A 21,869-nucleotide genomic window follows, 5' to 3' on the forward strand; every position below is an offset into this window, starting at 1 on the left:
GGAAGCGTTTCCTGACCTTGAGTCCACGCTCGAATCGACGGGCTTTGGCGCTTTCCCCCGCCAGGCGTGCGTTGGAGACAGCTTCAGCGTAGAGAGAGACACGGGATTCCAGCAGAGACACCATGGGCTGTGTAGGAGAGACACGGAGAGAGTGAGACACACAGGGAGAGAGAGAGAGAGAGAGACAGGAGAGAGACATTGTGAGAGAGACAGAGCGAGACATTGGCCTTGGGCAGTACGAGAGACACATGGGGAGAGAGAGAGAGGCAGAGAGACACAGGGAGAATGAGAGAGATAGAGAGAGAGACAGAGAGAGAGATTCTGGGAGAGTGAAACACACGGTGAGAGAGAGACATGTAGAGAAAGACACGGGGAGAGTGAGAGAGACAGAGAGACATATGGTGAGAGACAGAGAGAGACACGGAGAGATACAGGGAGAGTGACAGAGACACAGGGAGAGAAAGACAGACAGGGAGCATGAGACACACAGGGGGAGAGTGAGACACACGGTGAGTGAGAGAAAGAGAAACGGGGAAAACGGGGAAAGTGAGACACATGGAGAGAGGCAGAGAGACATGGGGAGAGTGAGATACAGGGAGAGAGAGATGGAGAGAGAGAGAAACACGAAGTGAGAGGGAGGTACCTGTGAGTGTGTAGGGACCACAGCTTGAGGCTGGGGCTGTGGCTTGGAAACCGGGGCTTCTGTCTCAACATCTTCCATCACCTCCTGCAGCTCTGCCTGGAGACATGGTCGCCATGGTAAGAGCGTTCCCCCCGTGTCACCGCAGCACGTCTCCCCACCATGTCTCTTCCATGTCTCCCCGCGTCTCCCCGCGTCTCCCCCGCGTCTCGCCGCGTCTCCCCCCCGTCTCCCCGCATCTCCCCGAGTCTCCCCGCGTCCCCCCGCGTCTCCCCCATGTCTACCCGCGTCTCCCCACGTCCCCCTGCGTCTCCCCTGCGTCTCCCCGCGTCTCCCCCATGTCTACCCGCGTCTCCCCACGTCCCCCCGTGTCCCCGCGTCTCCCCCGCGTCTCCCCCGCGTCTCCCCCGCGTCTCGCCGCGTCTCCCCCGCGTCTCCCCCGCATCTCCCCCATGTCTACCCGCGTCTCCCCACGTCCCCCCCGCGTCTCCCCGCGTCTCCCCTGCGTCTCCCCGCGTCTCCGCCATGTCTACCCGCGTCTCCCCACGTCCCCCCGTGTCCCCCGCGTCTCCCCCGCGTCTCCCCCGCGTCTCCCCCGCATCTCCCCGTGTACCCTGCCCATACCAACAAATCCATGTCCATCTCCAGGTCGCCATCATCGCCATCGTCACCATCATCATCATCATCGTCCCTCATGCACGCTGCTGCCATCCGAGCGATGTCCTCCATCGCTCCCGGGGTGACTGGAACATCCACACCATCACCCCCATCAATCTCAACACCATTATCTACATCACCATCATCACCATCACCCCCATCAATCTCAACACCATTATCTACATCACCATCATCACCATCACCCCCATCAACATCAACACCATTATCTACATCACCATCATCACCATCACCCCCATCAACATCAACACCATTATCTACATCACCATCATCACCATCACCCCCATCAATCTCAACACCATTATCTACATCACCATCATCACCATCACCCCATCAATATCAACACCAATATCTACACCACAATCATCACCATCACCCCCATCAATCTCAACACCATTATCTACATCACAATCATCACCATCACCCCCATCAATCTCAACACCATTATCTACATCACAATCATCACCATCACCCCCATCAATCTCAACACCAATATCTACATCACCATCAACACCATCACCCCCATCAATCTCAACACCATTACCTACATCACCATCATCACCATCACCCCCATCAATCTCAACACCAATATCTACATCACCATCATCACCATCACCCCCATCAACATCAACACCATTACCTACATCACCAGCAACACCATCACTCCCATCAATCTCAACACCATTACCTACATCACCAGCAACACCATCACCCCCATCAACATCAACACCATTACCTACATCACCAGCAACACCATCACCCCCATCAATCTCAACACCATTATCTACATCACCATCATCACCATCACCCCCATCAATCTCAACACCATTACCTACATCACCATCATCACCATCACCCCCATCAATCTCAACACCATTATCTACATCACCATCATCACCATCACCCCCATCAATCTCAACACCATTATCTACATCACAATCATCACCATCACCCCCATCAACATCAACACCATTACCTACATCACCAGCAACACCATCACCCCCATCAACATCAACACCATTACCTACATCAGCAGCACCATCACCCCCATCAACATAAACACCAATACCTAAATCACCATCAGACAAAAAATATATCCGCCGTATAGCTTTAACAGACCGCTGGGGCAAGTGCTGTTAGCGAGCACCTATGGAGGCCGGCATGGCACACGACAGGGTGGGTGGCCAGCACCACGCCCAGCCGTCTTTGTCTCCCCAGTGACGATGTTTACAGACCATACCAGGTACTCATTTGAGGCCGAGTCGACCTAGGGGAGGCCAGGACCGGTTCAGATAATCGTCATTGGTGTTGGCCGTGAGCGGGAATTTAACCCGGGTCTTCAGGTTCGTAGCGCAGCGCGCAAACCACTACACTACCACTCCCCACCACCATCATCACCAGCAACATCTCCTCCATCCTCAATCATCACCACGATCAACACTGCCCATAGACTCAGCACTGCCCATAGACTCAGCAGTGCACCGTAGACTCAACACTGCACCACAGACTCAGCACTGCACCACAGACTCAGCACTGCACCATAGACTCAACACTGCACCACAGACTCAGCACTGCACCGTAGACTCAACACTGCCCATAAACTCAACATTGCCCGTAGACTCAACACTGCCCGTAGACTCAACACTGCCCGTAGACTCAGCACTGCACCGTAGACTCAGCACTGCACAGTAGACTCAACACTGCCCATAGACTCAACACTGTACCATAGACCCAGCACTGCACCATAGACTCAGCACTGGCATTAGACTCAGCACTGCCCGTAGACTCAGCACTGCACCACAGACTCAACACTGCCCACAGACTCAACACTGCCTGTAGACTCAACACTGCCTGTAGACTCAACAGTGCCTCATAGACTCAACCCTGTCAATAGACTCAACACTGCCCGTAGACTCAGCACTGCTCATAGACTCAGCACTGCTCATAGACTCAGCACTGCTCATAGACTCAACACTGCCCATAGACTCAGCATGGCTCATAGGCTCAGCACTGCACCATAAACTCAACACTGTCCATAGACTCAACACTGCCCGTAGACTCAAAACTGCCCATAGACTCAGCACTGGCATTAGACTCAGCACTGCCCGTAGACTCAGCACTGCACCACAGACTCAACACTGCCCACAGACTCAACACTGCCATAGACTCAACACTGCCCGTAGAGACTCAACACTGCCCATAGACTCAACACTGCACCATAGACCCAGCACTGCACCATAGACTCAGCACTGGCATTAGACTCAGCACTGCCCGTAGACTCAGCACTGCACCACAGACTCAACACTGCCCACAGATTCAACACTGCCTGTAGACTCAACACTGCCCACAGACTCAGCACTGCTCATAGACTCAGCACTGCCCACAGACTCAGCACTGCACCGTAGACTTAACACTGCACCATAGACTCAACACTGCCCATAGACTCAACACTGCCCATTGACTCAACACTGCCCATAGACTCAACACTGCTCGTAGACTCAACACTGCCCGTAGACTCAGCACTGCACCACAGACTCAGCACTGAACAGTAGACTCAACACTGCCCATAGACTCAACACTGCACCATAGACCCAGCACTGCACCATAGACTCAGCACTGGCATTAGACTCAGCACTGCCCGTAGACTCAGCACTGCACCACAGACTCAACACTGCCTGTAGACTCAACACTGCCCCATAGACTCAACCCTGTCAATAGACTCAACACTGCCCGTAGACTCTGCACTGCTCATAGACTCAGCACTGCTCATAGACTCAGCACTGCTCATAAACTCAACACTGTCCATAGACTCAACACTGCCCCATAGACTCAACCCTGTCAATAGACTCAACACTGCCCGTAGACTCTGCACTGCTCATAGACTCAGCACTGCTCATAGACTCAGCACTGCTCATAAACTCAACACTGTCCATAGACTCAACACTGCCCATAGACTCAACACTACTCACAGACTCAACACTGCCCATAGACTCAACACTGCCCAGACTCAACACTGCACCACAGACTCAGCACTGCACCGTAGACTCAACACTGCACTGTAGACTCAACACTGCACCACAGACTCAGCACTGCACCATAGACTCAACACTGCACCATAGACTCAACACTGCACCATAGACTCAACACTGCACCACAGACTCAACACTGCACCACAGACTCAACACTGCACCATAGACTCAACACTGCACCACAGACTCAGCACTGCACCGTAGACTCAGCACTGCCCACAGACTCAGCACTGCCCATAGATTCAACACTCCCCATTGACTCAACACTGCCCGTAGACTCAATACTGACCGTAGACTCAACACTGCCCATAGACTCAACACTGCACCATAGACCCGGCACTGCACCATAGACTCAGCACTGGCATTAGACTCAGCACTGCCCGTAGACTCAGCACTGCACCACAGACTCAACACTGCCCACAGACTCAGCACTGCTCATAGACTCAGCACTGCCCACAGACTCAGCACTGCCCATAGACTCAACACTGCCCATAGACTCAACACTGCCCCATAGACTCAACCCTGTCAATAGACTCAACACTGTCCGTAGACTCAGCACTGCTCATAGACTCAGCACTGCTCGTAGACTAAGCACTGCCCGTACACTCAGCACTGCTCATAGACTCAGCACTGCTCATAGACTCAGCACTGCCCACAGACTAAGCACTGCCCATAGACTCAACACTGCCCATAGACTCAGCATGACTCATAGGCTCAGCACTGCACCATAAACTCAACACTGTCCATAGACTCAACACTGCCCATAGACTCAGCACTACTCGCAGACTCAGCACTGCACCACAGACTCAACACTGCCCATAGACTCAACACTGCCCATAGACTCAACACTGCACCACAGACTCAGCACTGCACCGTAGACTCAACACTGCACCGTAGACTCAACACTGCACCATAGACTCAGCACTGGCATTAGACTCAGCACTGCCTGTAGACTCAGCACTGTACCACAGACTCAACACTGCCCACAGACTCAACACTGCCCATAGACTCAGCACTACTCGCAGACTCAGCACTGCACCACAGACTCAACACTGCCCATAGACTCAACACTGCCCATAGACTCAACACTGCACCACAGACTCAACACTGCCCACAGATTCAACACTGCCTGTAGACTCAACACTGCCCACAAACTCAACACTGCCTGTAGACTCAACACTGCCCATTGACTCAACACTGCCCGTAGACTCAATACTGCCCGTAGACTCAATACTGCCCGTAGACTCAACACTGCCCATAGACTCAACACTGCACTATAGACCCAGCACTGCACCATAGACTCAGCACTGGCATTAGACTCAGCACTGCCCGTAGACTCAGCACTGCACCACAGACTCAACACTGCCCACAGACTAAGCACTGCCCATAGACTCAACACTGCCCATAGACTCAGCATGGCTTATAGGCTCAGCACTGCACCATAAACTCAACACTGTCCATAGACTCAACACTGCCCATAGACTCAGCAGTACTCACAGACTCAGCACTGCACCACAGACTCAACACTGCCCACAGACTCAACACTGCCCGTAGACTCATCACTGCCCGTTGACTCAACACTGCCCATAGACTCAACACTGCACCATAGACCCAGCACTGCACCATAGACTCAGCACTGGCATTAGACTCAACACTGCCCGTAGACTCAGCACTGCACCACAGACTCAACACTGCCCACAGATTCAACACTGCCTGTAGACTCAACACTGCCCACAAACTCAACACTGCCTGTAGACTCAACACTGCCCATTGACTCAACACTGCCCGTAGACTCAATACTGCCCGTAGACTCAATACTGCCCGTAGACTCAACACTGCCCATAGACTCAACACTGCACTATAGACCCAGCACTGCACCATAGACTCAGCACTGGCATTAGACTCAGCACTGCCCGTAGACTCAGCACTGCACCACAGACTCAACACTGCCCACAGACTAAGCACTGCCCATAGACTCAACACTGCCCATAGACTCAGCATGGCTTATAGGCTCAGCACTGCACCATAAACTCAACACTGTCCATAGACTCAACACTGCCCATAGACTCAGCAGTACTCACAGACTCAGCACTGCACCACAGACTCAACACTGCCCATAGACTCAACACTGCCCATAGACTCAGCATGGCTCATAGGCTCAGCACTGCACCATAAACTCAACACTGTCCGTAGACTCAACACTGCCCATAGACTCAGCACTACTCACAGACTCAGCACTGCACCACAAACTCAACACTGCCCATAGACTCAACACTGCCCATAGACTCAACACTGCACCACAGACTCAGCACTGCACCGTAGACTCAACACTGCACCGTAGACTCAACACTGCCCGTAGACTCAGCACTGCTCATAGACTCAGCACTGCCCACAGACTAAGCACTGCCCATAAACTCAACACTGCCCATAGACTCAGCACTACTCACAGACTCAGCACTGCACCACAGACTCAGCACTGCACCGTAGACTCAACACTGCCTGTAGACTCAACACTGCCCCATAGACTCAACCCTGTCAATAGACTCAACACTGCCCGTAGACTCAGCACTGCTCATAGACTCAGCACTACTCACAGACTCAGCACTGCACCACAGACTCAACACTGCCCATAGACTCAACACTGCCCATAGACTCAACACTGCCCAGACTCAACACTGCACCACAGACTCAGCACTGCACCGTAGACTCAACACTGCACTATAGACTCAACACTGCACCATAGACTCAACACTGCACCAAAGACTCAGCACTGGCATTAGACTCAGCACTGCCCGTAGACTCAGCACTGCACCACAGACTCAACGCTGACCACAGACTCAACACTGCCCGTAGACTCAACACTGCCCGTAGACTCAACACTGCCCATAGACTCAACACTGCACCATAGACCCAGCACTGCACCATAGACTCAGCACTGGCATTAGACTCATCACTGCCCGTAGACTCAGCACTGCACCATAGACTCAGCACTGGCATTAGACTCATCACTGCCCGTAGACTCAGCACTGCACCACAGACTCAACACTGCTCACAGATTCAACACTGCCTGAAGACTCAACACTGCCCACATACTCAGCACTGCTCATAGACTCAGCACTGCCCACAGACTCAGCACTGCCCACAGACTCAACACTGCCCATAGACTCAACCCTGTCAATAGACTCAATACTGCCCGTAGACTCAGCACTGCTCATAGACTCAACACTGCCCATAAACTCAGCACTGCACCACAAACTCAACACTGCCCATAGACTCAACACTGCCCATAGACTCAACACTGCACCACAGACTCAGCACTGCACCGTAGACTCAACACTGCACCGTAGACTCAACACTGCCCGTAGACTCAGCACTGCTCATAGACTCAGCACTGCCCACAGACTAAGCACTGCACCACAAACTCAACACTGCCCATAGACTCAGCACTACTCACAGACTCAGCACTGCACCACAGACTCAGCACTGCACCGTAGACTCAACACTGCACTGTAGACTCAACACTGCACCATAGACTCAACACTGCACCATAGACTCAGCACTGGCATTAGACTCAGCACTGCCCGTAGACTCAGCACTGCACCACAGACTCAACGCTGCCCACAGACTCAACACTGCCCGTAGACTCAACACTGCCCGTAGACTCAACACTGCCCATAGACTCAACACTGCACCATAGACCCAGCACTGCACCATAGACTCAGCACTGGCATTAGACTCATCACTGCCCGTAGACTCAGCACTGCACCACAGACTCAACACTGCCCACAGATTCAACACTGCCTGTAGACTCAACACTGCCCACAAACTCAACACTGCCTGTAGACTCAACACTGCCCATTGACTCAACACTGCCCGTAGACTCAATACTGCCCGTAGACTCAATACTGCCCGTAGACTCAACACTGCCCATAGACTCAACACTGCACTATAGACCCAGCACTGCACCATAGACTCAGCACTGGCATTAGACTCAGCACTGCCCGTAGACTCAGCACTGCACCACAGACTCAACACTGCCCACAGACTAAGCACTGCCCATAGACTCAACACTGCCCATAGACTCAGCATGGCTTATAGGCTCAGCACTGCACCATAAACTCAACACTGTCCATAGACTCAACACTGCCCATAGACTCAGCAGTACTCACAGACTCAGCACTGCACCACAGACTCAACACTGCCCACAGACTCAACACTGCCCGTAGACTCATCACTGCCCGTTGACTCAACACTGCCCATAGACTCAACACTGCACCATAGACCCAGCACTGCACCATAGACTCAGCACTGGCATTAGACTCAACACTGCCCGTAGACTCAGCACTGCACCACAGACTCAACACTGCCCACAGATTCAACACTGCCTGTAGACTCAACACTGCCCACAAACTCAACACTGCCTGTAGACTCAACACTGCCCATTGACTCAACACTGCCCGTAGACTCAATACTGCCCGTAGACTCAATACTGCCCGTAGACTCAACACTGCCCATAGACTCAACACTGCACTATAGACCCAGCACTGCACCATAGACTCAGCACTGGCATTAGACTCAGCACTGCCCGTAGACTCAGCACTGCACCACAGACTCAACACTGCCCACAGACTAAGCACTGCCCATAGACTCAACACTGCCCATAGACTCAGCATGGCTTATAGGCTCAGCACTGCACCATAAACTCAACACTGTCCATAGACTCAACACTGCCCATAGACTCAGCAGTACTCACAGACTCAGCACTGCACCACAGACTCAACACTGCCCATAGACTCAACACTGCCCATAGACTCAGCATGGCTCATAGGCTCAGCACTGCACCATAAACTCAACACTGTCCGTAGACTCAACACTGCCCATAGACTCAGCACTACTCACAGACTCAGCACTGCACCACAAACTCAACACTGCCCATAGACTCAACACTGCCCATAGACTCAACACTGCACCACAGACTCAGCACTGCACCGTAGACTCAACACTGCACCGTAGACTCAACACTGCCCGTAGACTCAGCACTGCTCATAGACTCAGCACTGCCCACAGACTAAGCACTGCCCATAAACTCAACACTGCCCATAGACTCAGCACTACTCACAGACTCAGCACTGCACCACAGACTCAGCACTGCACCGTAGACTCAACACTGCCTGTAGACTCAACACTGCCCCATAGACTCAACCCTGTCAATAGACTCAACACTGCCCGTAGACTCAGCACTGCTCATAGACTCAGCACTACTCACAGACTCAGCACTGCACCACAGACTCAACACTGCCCATAGACTCAACACTGCCCATAGACTCAACACTGCCCAGACTCAACACTGCACCACAGACTCAGCACTGCACCGTAGACTCAACACTGCACTATAGACTCAACACTGCACCATAGACTCAACACTGCACCAAAGACTCAGCACTGGCATTAGACTCAGCACTGCCCGTAGACTCAGCACTGCACCACAGACTCAACGCTGACCACAGACTCAACACTGCCCGTAGACTCAACACTGCCCGTAGACTCAACACTGCCCATAGACTCAACACTGCACCATAGACCCAGCACTGCACCATAGACTCAGCACTGGCATTAGACTCATCACTGCCCGTAGACTCAGCACTGCACCATAGACTCAGCACTGGCATTAGACTCATCACTGCCCGTAGACTCAGCACTGCACCACAGACTCAACACTGCTCACAGATTCAACACTGCCTGAAGACTCAACACTGCCCACATACTCAGCACTGCTCATAGACTCAGCACTGCCCACAGACTCAGCACTGCCCACAGACTCAACACTGCCCATAGACTCAACCCTGTCAATAGACTCAATACTGCCCGTAGACTCAGCACTGCTCATAGACTCAACACTGCCCATAAACTCAGCACTGCACCACAAACTCAACACTGCCCATAGACTCAACACTGCCCATAGACTCAACACTGCACCACAGACTCAGCACTGCACCGTAGACTCAACACTGCACCGTAGACTCAACACTGCCCGTAGACTCAGCACTGCTCATAGACTCAGCACTGCCCACAGACTAAGCACTGCACCACAAACTCAACACTGCCCATAGACTCAGCACTACTCACAGACTCAGCACTGCACCACAGACTCAGCACTGCACCGTAGACTCAACACTGCACTGTAGACTCAACACTGCACCATAGACTCAACACTGCACCATAGACTCAGCACTGGCATTAGACTCAGCACTGCCCGTAGACTCAGCACTGCACCACAGACTCAACGCTGCCCACAGACTCAACACTGCCCGTAGACTCAACACTGCCCGTAGACTCAACACTGCCCATAGACTCAACACTGCACCATAGACCCAGCACTGCACCATAGACTCAGCACTGGCATTAGACTCATCACTGCCCGTAGACTCAGCACTGCACCATAGACTCAGCACTGGCATTAGACTCATCACTGCCCGTAGACTCAGCACTGCACCACAGACTCAACACTGCCCACAGATTCAACACTGCCTGAAGACTCAACACTGCCCACAGACTCAGCACTGCTCATAGACTCAGCACTGCCCACAGACTCAACACTGCCCATAGACTCAGCACTGCCCACAGACTCAACACTGCCCACAGACTCAGCACTGCTCATAGACTCAGCACTGCCCACAGACTCAGCACTGCCCACAGACTCAACACTGCCCATAGACTCAACCCTGTCAATAGACTCAACACTGCCCGTAGACTCAGCACTGCCCATTGACTCAACACTGCCCATAGACTCAACACTGCTCGTAGACTCAGCACTGCACCATAGACTCAGCACTGCACCACAGACTCAGCACTACTCACAGACTCAGCACTACTCACAGACTCAACACTGCCCATAGACTCAACACTGCTAATAGACTCAGCACTGCACCATAGACTCAGCACTACTCACAGACTCAACACTGAACCACAGACTCAACACTGAACCACAGATTCAGCACTGCACCACAGACTCAGCACTCACCACAGACTCAGCACTGCACCAGAGACTCAACACTGCCCATAGACTCAGCACTACATCGTAGACTTAGCACTGCACCACAGACTCAGCACTCACCATAGACTCAGCACTGCGCCACAGACTCAGCACTACTCACAGACTCAGCACTACTCACAGACTCAGCACTCACCAAAGACTCAACACTGCACCACAGACTCAGCACTGCACATAGACTCAACACTGCACCACAGACTCAGCACTCACCACAGACTCAGCACTCACCATAGACTCAACACTGCACCACAGACTCAGCACTACTCACAGACTCAGCACTACTCACAGACTCAACACTGCACCATAGACTCAGCACTCACCAGACTCAGCACTGCCCACAGACTCAGCACTACTCACAGACTCAACACTGCACCACAGACTCAGCACTGCACCACAGACTCAGCACTACTCACAGACTCAACACTGCACCACAGACTCAGCACTCACCACCTTTTCCGCGTGGCTTCTCCTTCTTGCCTCTGCCCTCCGTCCCCCCGACCAGAGCCGCCAACTCTGCCTCCAGATCCCCATCATCGCCATCACCATCATCATAACCCCCGCCATCACCATCGGGAAATGGCAGCAGGCCCAGCTGAGTGATATAGTAGGCATCACCATCATCATCACTATCACCATCATAAATACCATCATCACCATCATCACTATCACCATCATGAATACCATCATCACAATCATCAACACCATCATCACTGTCACCATCATGAATACCATCATCAACACCATCATCATCACCACCAACATCACCACCATCATGATCATCACCACCACCAACATCACCACCACCAACAACATCACCACCACCAACATCACCACCACCAACAACATCACCACCACCAACAACATCACCACCACCACCAACAACATCACCACCACCAACATCACCACCACCATCACCTTTCTTTTCAAATCTTCCTTCTGATTATCCCGACCCCGACCCCTGTCAGCCCCGCGGCTCCTGCCGGCCATGCTCGCTCCTTCGCGGCGGGAGGTTCCAGGCAACACCGTAGGCTTCGCCGGTCTCTTCGGGATCCGTCGCCGCCAAGCGCCCGCCGGCGTAGGATTAATAACCGGGCACCGCTCCCTGTGGACGAAGCTATCGGGGGTACGGCCGAGGGGGTGCAGCCGAAGGGGACCCAAGGGGACTCGAAGGGAACCCAAACAGACCTCGGGCTGTCAGAGGCGAGGCCTTTGACTAGGGAAGCGGAATCGATCCGCGAGAATATATGATCTCCGATTCAGTGACCGGCAATTCCTCTGGAACATTCGATTCCTTCTACTGGGTGGCCCAAAAGTCAGGACACATGAGGGTGCTTTTATACAGGGTGGCCCAAAAGTCAGGGCAAATAGGTTATTATTATACAGGGTGGCCCAAAAGTTAGGGCAAATAGGTTATTATTATACAGGGTGGCCCAATAGTCAGGGCAAATAGGTTATTATTATACAGGGTGGCCCAAAAGTCAGGGCAAATAGTTATTATTATACAGGGTGGCCCAATAGTCAGGGCAAATAGGTTATTATTATACAGGGTGGCTCAAAAGTCAGGGCAAATAGGATATTATTATACAGGGTGGCCCAATAGTCAGGGCAAATAGGTTATTATTATACAGGGTGGCCCAAAAGTCAGGACAAATAGGTTATTATCATACAGGGCGGCCCAATAGTCAGGGCAAATAGGTTATTATTATACAGGGTGGCCCAATAGTCAGGACAAATAGGTTATTATTATACAGGGTGGCCCAATAGTCAGGACAAATAGGTTATTATCATACAGGGCGGCCCAATAGTCAGGGCAAATAGGTTATTATTATACAGGGTGGCCCAATAGTCAGGGCAAATAGGTTATTATTATACAGGGTGGCCCAAAAGTCAGGGCAAATAGTTATTATCATACAGGGCGGCCCAATAGTCAGGGCAAATAGGTTATTATTATACAGGGTGGCCCAATAGTCAGGGCAAATAGGTTATTATTATACAGGGTGGCCCAATGGTCAGGGCAAATAGGTTATTATTATTATTATACAAGGTGGCCCAAAAGTCAGGGCAAATAGGTTATTATTATACAGGGTGGCCTAAAAGTCAGGGCAAATAGGTTATTCACATACAGGGTGGCCCAAAAGTCAGGGCAAATAGGTTATTAACATACAGGGCGGCCCAATAGTCTCTGGTTACACCAGCCCATAGGGGATTATTGTGTCCGTCCGTCGTACATCCAAAAATGGGAGGAGTGGGACTTGCTGGAGGGGAGGGTGGGGAGGGGCTGGGTGGGAGGGTGGGGCTGGGTGGGGCTGGGTGGGGAGGGGCTGGTCACCCCGTTGTGCCCTTATAAAACTCAACGTTTAACCTACTCACGCCGACTTGTGCCCGCCCTCAGTGGGACATATTTGCGGAATACACCACGTGGTGCCGCCGTTGACCCTGGCCATTGACCGAGCAACCAAACGTTCCTACCAGCTCCCTTCGCAGGAGAATGTGTTTATACCGGGCGGCCCAATAGTCAGGGCAAATAGGTTATTATTCTTCTTTGGTTCTTTCGGTAAAGTCACGTAGAATGAGAATGAGCGCTGGAGTGCTGTCCTCCAGACAGTCTCGTCCCTTCACCTGATGAAGGCCGCTTGTGTTGTGGCCGAAACGTCGTAAGAATATTATTGTGTTATTTTATTTTATTATTTTATTCTCATTCTACGTTACTTTACCGAAAGAACCAAAGAAGATGAATCCTTGCAGTCACGAAAGCTTTAAATCGAAATTTAGGTTATGAGACACAAAGGGGGAATTTTATACTGTGTGGCCCATTAGTCAGGACACATAGGGGCATTATCATACTGAGTGGCCCAAAAATCAGGACACATAGGGGCATTGTTATACAGGGTGGTCCACAGGGTATAGGGTGGAGTGTCAATCACAGAGACTCGTGTTTGGGTAAAAGTGTATTTATTGAAGTAACTGAGAGTAAAATAGTTTACTTGTGAGGTGGGGTACCCCATGGGTAGCCATGTTGGTGAGGTCAAGCCACAACCTGCTGGCAGCCATGTTGGTGAGGTTATGCTGGCGGCCATGTTGGTAAGGTTATGGTGGCCATGTTGCTGTGGTCACACTGATGGCCATGTTGGTATGGTCCGGTGGAGTCCCCCTACTGGCAGCCACGTGGGTAAGGTCACACCACCACCACCACCATAACCTCCCACTGACGGTCATATTCATAAGGTAAAACCGGTGGCTAGCCTGGTAAGGTTATGGGGTTCATGTTAGTAAGGTCACACATTCACTGTTGACCATGTTAGTAAAATTATGACCATGTTGGTAAGGTCACACTGGCGGCAATGCTGGCGAGGTCACACCGGCAGAGGCCATGTTGGTAAAGTCAAGAGGGCGGCCACATTGGTACAGTCACACTGGCAGCCACGCTTATACGGTCACACTGGCAGCCACGTTGGTAAGGGCACACTGGCGGCCACGGTACGGTCACACCGGCAGCCACGTTGGTAAGGTCACACCGGCGGCCATGCTGGTAAGGTCACACTGGCGGCGGCCACTTTGGTAAGGTCACACTGGCGGCGGCCACTTTGGTAAGGTCACACTGGTGGCCACGCTGGTAAGGTCACACTGGCGGCGGCCACGCTGGTAAGGTCACACCGGCGGCGGCCACTTTGGTAAGGTCACACTGGCGGCGGTCATGTTGGCGAGTTCACGCCGAGTCTCCGCCGCGCAGGGCGTAGAGGAGGTCCGCGCGCGGCACGTTAAGGCGAAGCCTGCGGCGCAGGCCGGGTGTGGAGGAGGAGAGGAGGAGGCGCGCCGAGAGGAGCCGTGAGCAGCTCCCGAGAGCTGCCGACACCGAGCAGGGGGGGTGCCCCGACAGCAGCAGCAGCGAGCGGAGGGACACAAACACCTGGGGGTGTGGGCGGGGGACACAGAGACAGAGGCTCTATCACTCTCCTACCTGAGTGAACCTGGACTCTCCCACCCACTCCCCCCCCCCAAACAGAGTGAACTTGGACTCTCCCACCCACTCCCCCCCTCCCCAAACAGAGTGAACTTGGACTCTCCCACCCACTCCCCCCCCCAAACAGAGTGAACTTGGACTCTCCCACCCACTCCCCCCCCCCAAACAGAGTGAACTTGGACTCTCCCACCCACTCCCCCCCCCCCCCAAACAGAGTGAACTTGGACTCTCCCACCACCCACCTGTCCGAAGGAAGTCTCCTCCAGCCCGGTCCGAGAGAATTCAGACAAAACGGCCTCCAGGAAGAACTTGTCCAGAGAGGAGCACTCTCTACACACGGACAGCACAGACAGAGACATGCAGACAGCACAGTCACGCAGACAGCACAGACACGGAGACAGACACGAAGACAGAGGATAAAGAGACACGGCGGGAGAGACACGGAGACAGAGACACGAGGACAGCGGAGAAACACGCTGACAACAAAGACACGGACAAAGACACAAGGGGAGAGAGACACGGACATAGAGGGAACACGATGACAGCGCAGACAGAGACACGGGCACAGAGACACGGAGATAGAGGAGATACGGGGATAAAGTAGATACGGGGACAGCGGAGACACGAGCAGAGAGACACGGAGATACAGAGACGGAAACAGCAGAGCCACGAAGACATCGGAGACAAACACACGGAGACAGAGACACGCAGACAGCGCAAACAGAGACACGGAGACAGAGACACGGGGAGAGAGACATGGAAATAGAGGAGACATGGGGACAGAGGCACGGGGACAGACACTGCGAGACAGAGACACGGAGACCGAGAGACACGGGGAGAGGGACATGAGGAGACATGGAGATAGAGGAAACACAGGGACAGAGACACAGGGACAGAGACAGAGGAGACATGGGGCGGGGGAGAAGAGGGAAACCATGAGGGATGTTGGAGGGAATGTTGTTGATAACGGTGATGGTGGTGGTACTGCTACTACTGAGCGAGCCACCCACCCCCCCCGACTCACCCCCCCCCCTTCACCCCCCACTCACCGAGTGGCTGCCACGCAGGGTGATCTGAACGTCTCCTCCAGTGCCGCCCCAACCTGCCTCAGGCCCACGCGAGGTTCCTTCCCATTGGCTGCCACAGCCGCCGTCCTCGCCGGGTCACGTGACCTCCCCGCGGCCCTCCTCCCATTGGCAGAGGAGGAGGTGGGGCAGGTGGGAGAGATGGATGAGGAGGCCTTCACCTCGGCAGCTGCGATTTCGGCCGCCCGGCGACAAACGTCGAGCATCCTGCGGGCATCACCAGACAGAGCAGCCACCTGGGGGGGTGAGAGGGGAGGGAGGGTGGAGTGGGTGAGTCCATGACGTCACCTCCTCTTGCATTGCATCACTTCCTGTTAGATCACACCACTTTCTGAGCTGTGAAATCAAATCATGTCAATCTATGATGATAAATACTGCTAATTATTATAAAGATTATATCACGAATCATAACTGAAACGTTATTAAACATCGTAAGTATTATTGCTAAACAGTGTACTGCTATATTCTTAGTTCTTTCGGTAAAGTCACGTTGAAGGGAAACAACAAAATAATAAAATATATATAAAACAATAAAAATTCTCACGACGTTCCCTTCAACGTGACTTTACCGAAAGAACTAAGAATATGAATTACTGCAGTCACGAAAGCTTTAAATCAAAATTTAAAGTGTACTGCTACTGAGAATGTGACATTGCTTCCTGTCACAACCTTAACGTGACATCACTTCATCCGTGAATAAATCCTTTGACATCACTTACTATCTCTCAGCATTCCCTGTGACATAACTGCCTGTCCCCTCCTCCCCCCCTCCCCCCCGGGTTGCATGATCCCTGACCTTGCGTGCCACCAGCTGGAGGGCGTCCGGTTCGAAGCTCGCGACCCCAGAGAGGTGCGACCTCGCGATCTCCTGCAGCTGCTGGAAGGAGTAGGGCTGGAAGCACATCCGGGTCAAACCCTGCGGGTGGTCACGGATGGCAGGAAGTGAGGTCACCGGGAAGAAGGGGGGGGGGGGCACAGAAAGGGTGCGTGGGTGAGTGGGAGAGTGGATGAGTGAGTGGCTGAGTGAGTGACATCAGTTACTCATCAGTGGATTGATGCAGGCAAGGCCGGTGAGTCGGATGCCTTCTATGTCCTACTGTCACAGGAGCTAGCTAAAATGGCTCCTTGGGATCGTCATCCTGTTGGGTGATTTTAATGCTCGAGTGGGCCGTTACACTTGTACCTGGTCTGGAGTGATTGGAAGGCAAGGGCCAGATCAGCCCAATAACAACGGTAGGAGGCTGCTAGACTTTTGTGGAGCCCATGGGTTTGGAATTACCAACACGCTGTTCTGGTATCAGAGCATCCACACAATATCATGGATGCACGCTGGGTCCAAACAAGAACATCTGCTGGACTATACAGTGATGCGGGTCCATGTCCTTGACACCAGAACCTACCGTGGAGCTGATCTGCCCACTGACCATCGGCTTGTCATCTGTAAGATGCATCTGCCATTCTTCCACTCCAGTGGTGGGTGTACATCCAGGACCCCATTCAAACACAGTTGCCTGGTCTGAGGTTGCTAATGAAAATTGCAAGCGAGACTTTCATTATCATTTCCAGCTGTGGTTGGCATCGTCCCCCCCCCCTCCTCCTGATGCCGAAGGGAAATGGGAAAATGGTAGAGGTTTATGACTGGCTCATGCAGCTGCAATGATTGCTTTGGGTACATGGTCCAAACCTCCCCAGAGACCCTGGCTGACAGAGATGTTGTTCCGGCTGGCTGAGAAAAATCGACAGGCCCACTCTCACCGTCTACAGCGGCCCACGTTAGGGAATGAGGCGGCTAACCGCAGCCTTCGCTCAGAGCTTTGGAGAGCCTTGCGGCACTGCAAGAATGGGTGGTGGTCGCGGGTTGCTGAGAAGATGGAGTATGCCTCAGTAGCCCCCGACCACAAATAACTCTTTAACGCCATCAAAAAAGTAACTTTCAGTGCCACACCGATCACCATCATTAGGTGAAAGAAAGGTGATCCGATCTCCAACCCTCAAGAACAGTTTTGCAGATTTTGAGCATTTCTGTGTGCCTCAAATATTGGAAGAAGTATGCATCCTCTGTGAGTGGCTGGCTGAAGTGCCATCTGTTGCGCAAGTACAGAAGGCGATCCAGAGTCTGAGCTCAGGAAAAGTGGTTGGCAGAGATGAGCTTCCAAGCAAAATGCTGAGGGATGGTGGTGTTTTTGCACAGACTGCCCTATATGAGATCATAATAACAGTCTGGACCACAGGATGGGTTCTGCAGGATTGTAAGGATGCCCTGCTATTCCCACTCTTTAAGAAGGGGAACCACACAAACTGCAACAACTATAGGGGCATCTCCCTGCTAAGTGTGCCGGGAAAGGTCCTGGCAAGGATTATTCAACATGGCCTTGCCAGGCACGCTGAGGAAAGGCTTGCGGAGCCCGAATGTGGTTTCAGGAAAGGGTGGTCCTGCACAGATGCCATATTTTCCGTCCGTCTGCAATAGCAGAGGTGTCGGGAATACCAAGACCTACATCTCTGCTTTGTTGAACTGGTCAAGGCCTATGATACCACGAGTAGGCCTGCGCTCTGCGTTGTTCTTCGTGTTTTCGGAGTACCTGACTCTCTGTTCACGATCATTAAGGACCTTCATGATGGTGGGCAGGCCCGGGTAAAACTACGTGGCTAGGAGTTGGAGCCATTCTCTATTCACCTTGGGGTGCGACAGGCATTTCCTCTGGCTCCCACATTATTGAACATCTACTTCGACCACGTAGATAGATGTTAAAGGGAAACTGATCGATGCCTGGGTGCGGTCAAGGGCTGGCTCCCCATTGCTCAACCATGTTATGTATGCTGATGATCTGGTGATTGCTGCTTACTTAGAGAGGAGCCCTTCTTTCTCTATGCTTGCGAAACCTGGACCCCCCCCCTAAAGGAACATCTTCGCCGGTTAGAAACATTTCGGCTGGCCTGCATACGATCCGTCCTGGGTTTATGCAGGCTGGATTGTGCGAGGAGCTTACAAATCCTTGAATGATCGGGGCAAGGTCCCATTGGTGAGTTCCTGCGGCAGGCAAGGCTGCGTTGGCTGGGTGAAGTAGCCCACATGCCCAGTCACCACATGCCTAAAGAGCTTTTGTTTCACCAGATAGAGGGGGCAAAACGAGTACGGTATGGGCTAGAGAAGAGATGGAGTGATGGAGTGATGTGGTACAAGAGGATGTGGAGCTGAGTGGACTTGCCGATGACTGATACCAGCGGTGTCAAGATCGGCCTCTGTGGAGGAGGCTCGTGAAGGACGCTACTGGAGGGCAGAAGAGCGACGCTCACAACAACGAGCGGAGCGCCGGGTGGCTAAAGCACAGCAAGTTGGCACAGTAGGGGGCACAGGTGGTGCATCATCCAGTCATCTCAGTCGGTCAACCCATGGCACCTGAGTGTGTCTCGTGACCTCCTGCCAGCGGGCGTTCGGCACTTGACGTGGCCTTAACGTGCACATAGCCTGCCACAAGTGGAGTGGTGATGTCACTGCCACTTAGTGTTGAATGGCGGTTGTTGTTGTGTGAGTAAGTGAGTGAGTGAGTGGGTGGGTGGGTGAGTGTGGGTGGATGGGTGAGTGGGTGGTTGAGTGAGTGAGTGGGTGGGCGAGTGAGTTGGTGAGTGGGTGGGCGAGTGAGTTGGTGGGTGGGTGAGTGAGTGGGTGAGTGGGTGAGTGAGTGGGTGAGTGGGTGAGTGAGTTGGTGAGTGAGTGGGTGAGGAGCTACGGTGCGAGCGACACTTACCAGCCGGCTGCTCACCCTGGTGAGCATCACCCTCTCAGGTAAGTCCAAGGTGTTGGCAATGGCGAGAAGAATGAGGCAAGAGGAGCCTCCGGTAGCCCAATCACTGAGTGAGTAGAGCAGGTCCTGCCTCCTTGTCACCAGCAGGTCCAGCTACACACATAGAGAGTCACTGAACTACTCACCCACTCACTTACCCACACAGTCACTCACTGACCCACCCACCCACTCACCTCACCCACTGACCTACTCACTCACCAAGAGAACTACTCACGCACTCACCAACAAACCCACTCACTCACCAACAATCCCACTCACCCGCCCACAAACTCACTCCTTAACCGAACCACTCACCCACCCACCCTTACTTATGGCAGTCCATCGATACGAAGATAACGTTGTTTCCATTGTTTGTTGGTAAAAGTATTTGCTAGTGGCTATCGCCACCGGCGATGATGCCACTGCAGATGGCTACGAAGCCCAATCCTAGAGCCACATATCCTGCCGCAGCTGGCAGATGTAAGGCCTGGGATGGTTCTGGTACAGCGTGTTGGTGTCTGCGCTGTTGATGTGTTTGACCCCTGTGTCGCATAAGGAGTGCCTTAGTAGGCTGTCGGCTGCAGCTGCCTCAAGGTCGCTAAGCTTGATGTTGCACCTCTTCAGTGTCCCCTTCAGCTGAAACTTATACCTCAGTTTTTGACTGCCCAGTCTTCTGCTGGCTGGCGGGAGTTGTCCACAGAGAACCTGACGAGGTAGGCGACTGCCAGGCATCCGAATGACGTGGCCCACCCAGCGGAGTTGCCTCTTTGCTAGCGTTACATCCATGCTGATGGTCTCAGTACGCTGGAGGATATCAACGTGAGGTACAGGATCCTCCCAAGTGAGGCCAAGAATCCGTTTCAAGCATCTGATGTTGAAAGCCTCGAGGCAGGCATCTGATGTGAGAGCGGTCGGTTGCCATAGGGTAACGTTGACACGCAGACTGCCAGGTAGACGGCAACTTTCGTTGGTGTCTTTAGATTGTTGTTCTCAAAGACTTGAGAGTGCAGTCTATCAAAGGCTACTGAGATAAGGTTGAGGGCATCTCGGACAGAGTGATCAGAGGTTTTTTTTTTATTAAGGAGTGTGTCAAAGTGTTCTGCCCAGCGCTCAATGATTTGCCGTTTCTCCTTGAGTAGCGCAGAGCCGTCTGCTGATCTTACCGGGGTGATGTTTTGTTTCTGAGGGTTGTACAAGTGACTTGGCAGCATTGTAAAATTGCATGGGCACTGTTGGTGTCTGCGTAGCTCTGGATTTCTTGAGCTTCCCTGAGCCACCAACTCGTTTTCCATGAACCGGAATCTTCTCCGAGTCTCCGCACCCGCATGGCTTCCCAGCGAGAGAGAAGAGAGCAAGACTGGGGATTGGAGAGGTAAGCAATGTGGGCTTTGCATTTTGCCTCTAGGAGCTCTCCCGTATTTCAGGGGAGCTGTCGTCAAACCAATCCTGGTGACGTGTTTTGGGTGAAGCCAATTGTCTGGGAGGCAGCTTGGTCCATGGTTGAGCTCAGCTTTGACCATTCGCTGTCCATGTGGAGGGCGCCATCAACACTGGTGGCCGCCCTCGAGTGCGTCAGCAAGCCCGTCAGGACAGTCTGCTGTGGAACTTTAACACGGAGGCTTTCGTGACCAATATCATCCACA

At 52.9% G+C, this 21,869-nt stretch overlaps 2 protein-coding genes across 2 annotated transcripts in view; both read right to left on the reverse strand.

Annotated features, from left to right (window-relative positions):
• LOC142907391 (coiled-coil and C2 domain-containing protein 1A-like) overlaps nt 1-12,655 on the reverse strand; it is a 33,427-nt gene extending 20,772 nt beyond the window's left edge. The window contains exons 1-5 of the mRNA XM_076056873.1: nt 12,311-12,655; nt 11,843-11,987; nt 1,265-1,383; nt 644-739; nt 17-127 (exon numbers count right to left, since the gene is read on the reverse strand). Coding sequence (XP_075912988.1) covers nt 17-127; nt 644-739; nt 1,265-1,383; nt 11,843-11,987; nt 12,311-12,382 — 543 coding nt within the window. The 5' untranslated portion in view covers nt 12,383-12,655. The remainder of the gene's footprint in view (nt 1-16; nt 128-643; nt 740-1,264; nt 1,384-11,842; nt 11,988-12,310) is intronic.
• A 1,675-nt stretch (nt 12,656-14,330) lies between these two features.
• LOC116957595 (origin recognition complex subunit 1-like) overlaps nt 14,331-21,869 on the reverse strand; it is a 32,230-nt gene continuing 24,691 nt past the window's right edge. Inside the window, exons 10-14 of the mRNA XM_076056814.1 lie at nt 20,191-20,340; nt 17,238-17,357; nt 16,406-16,677; nt 15,599-15,686; nt 14,331-15,302 (exon numbers count right to left, since the gene is read on the reverse strand). Coding sequence (XP_075912929.1) covers nt 15,102-15,302; nt 15,599-15,686; nt 16,406-16,677; nt 17,238-17,357; nt 20,191-20,340 — 831 coding nt within the window. The 3' untranslated portion in view covers nt 14,331-15,101. The remainder of the gene's footprint in view (nt 15,303-15,598; nt 15,687-16,405; nt 16,678-17,237; nt 17,358-20,190; nt 20,341-21,869) is intronic.

The sequence above is a fragment of the Petromyzon marinus genome, chromosome 78 (genome assembly GCF_048934315.1).
Source record: "Petromyzon marinus isolate PM22_M1 ecotype Great Lakes invasive population chromosome 78, UKy_Petmar_22M1.pri1.0, whole genome shotgun sequence".
Taxonomy (NCBI): domain Eukaryota; kingdom Metazoa; phylum Chordata; class Hyperoartia; order Petromyzontiformes; family Petromyzontidae; genus Petromyzon; species Petromyzon marinus.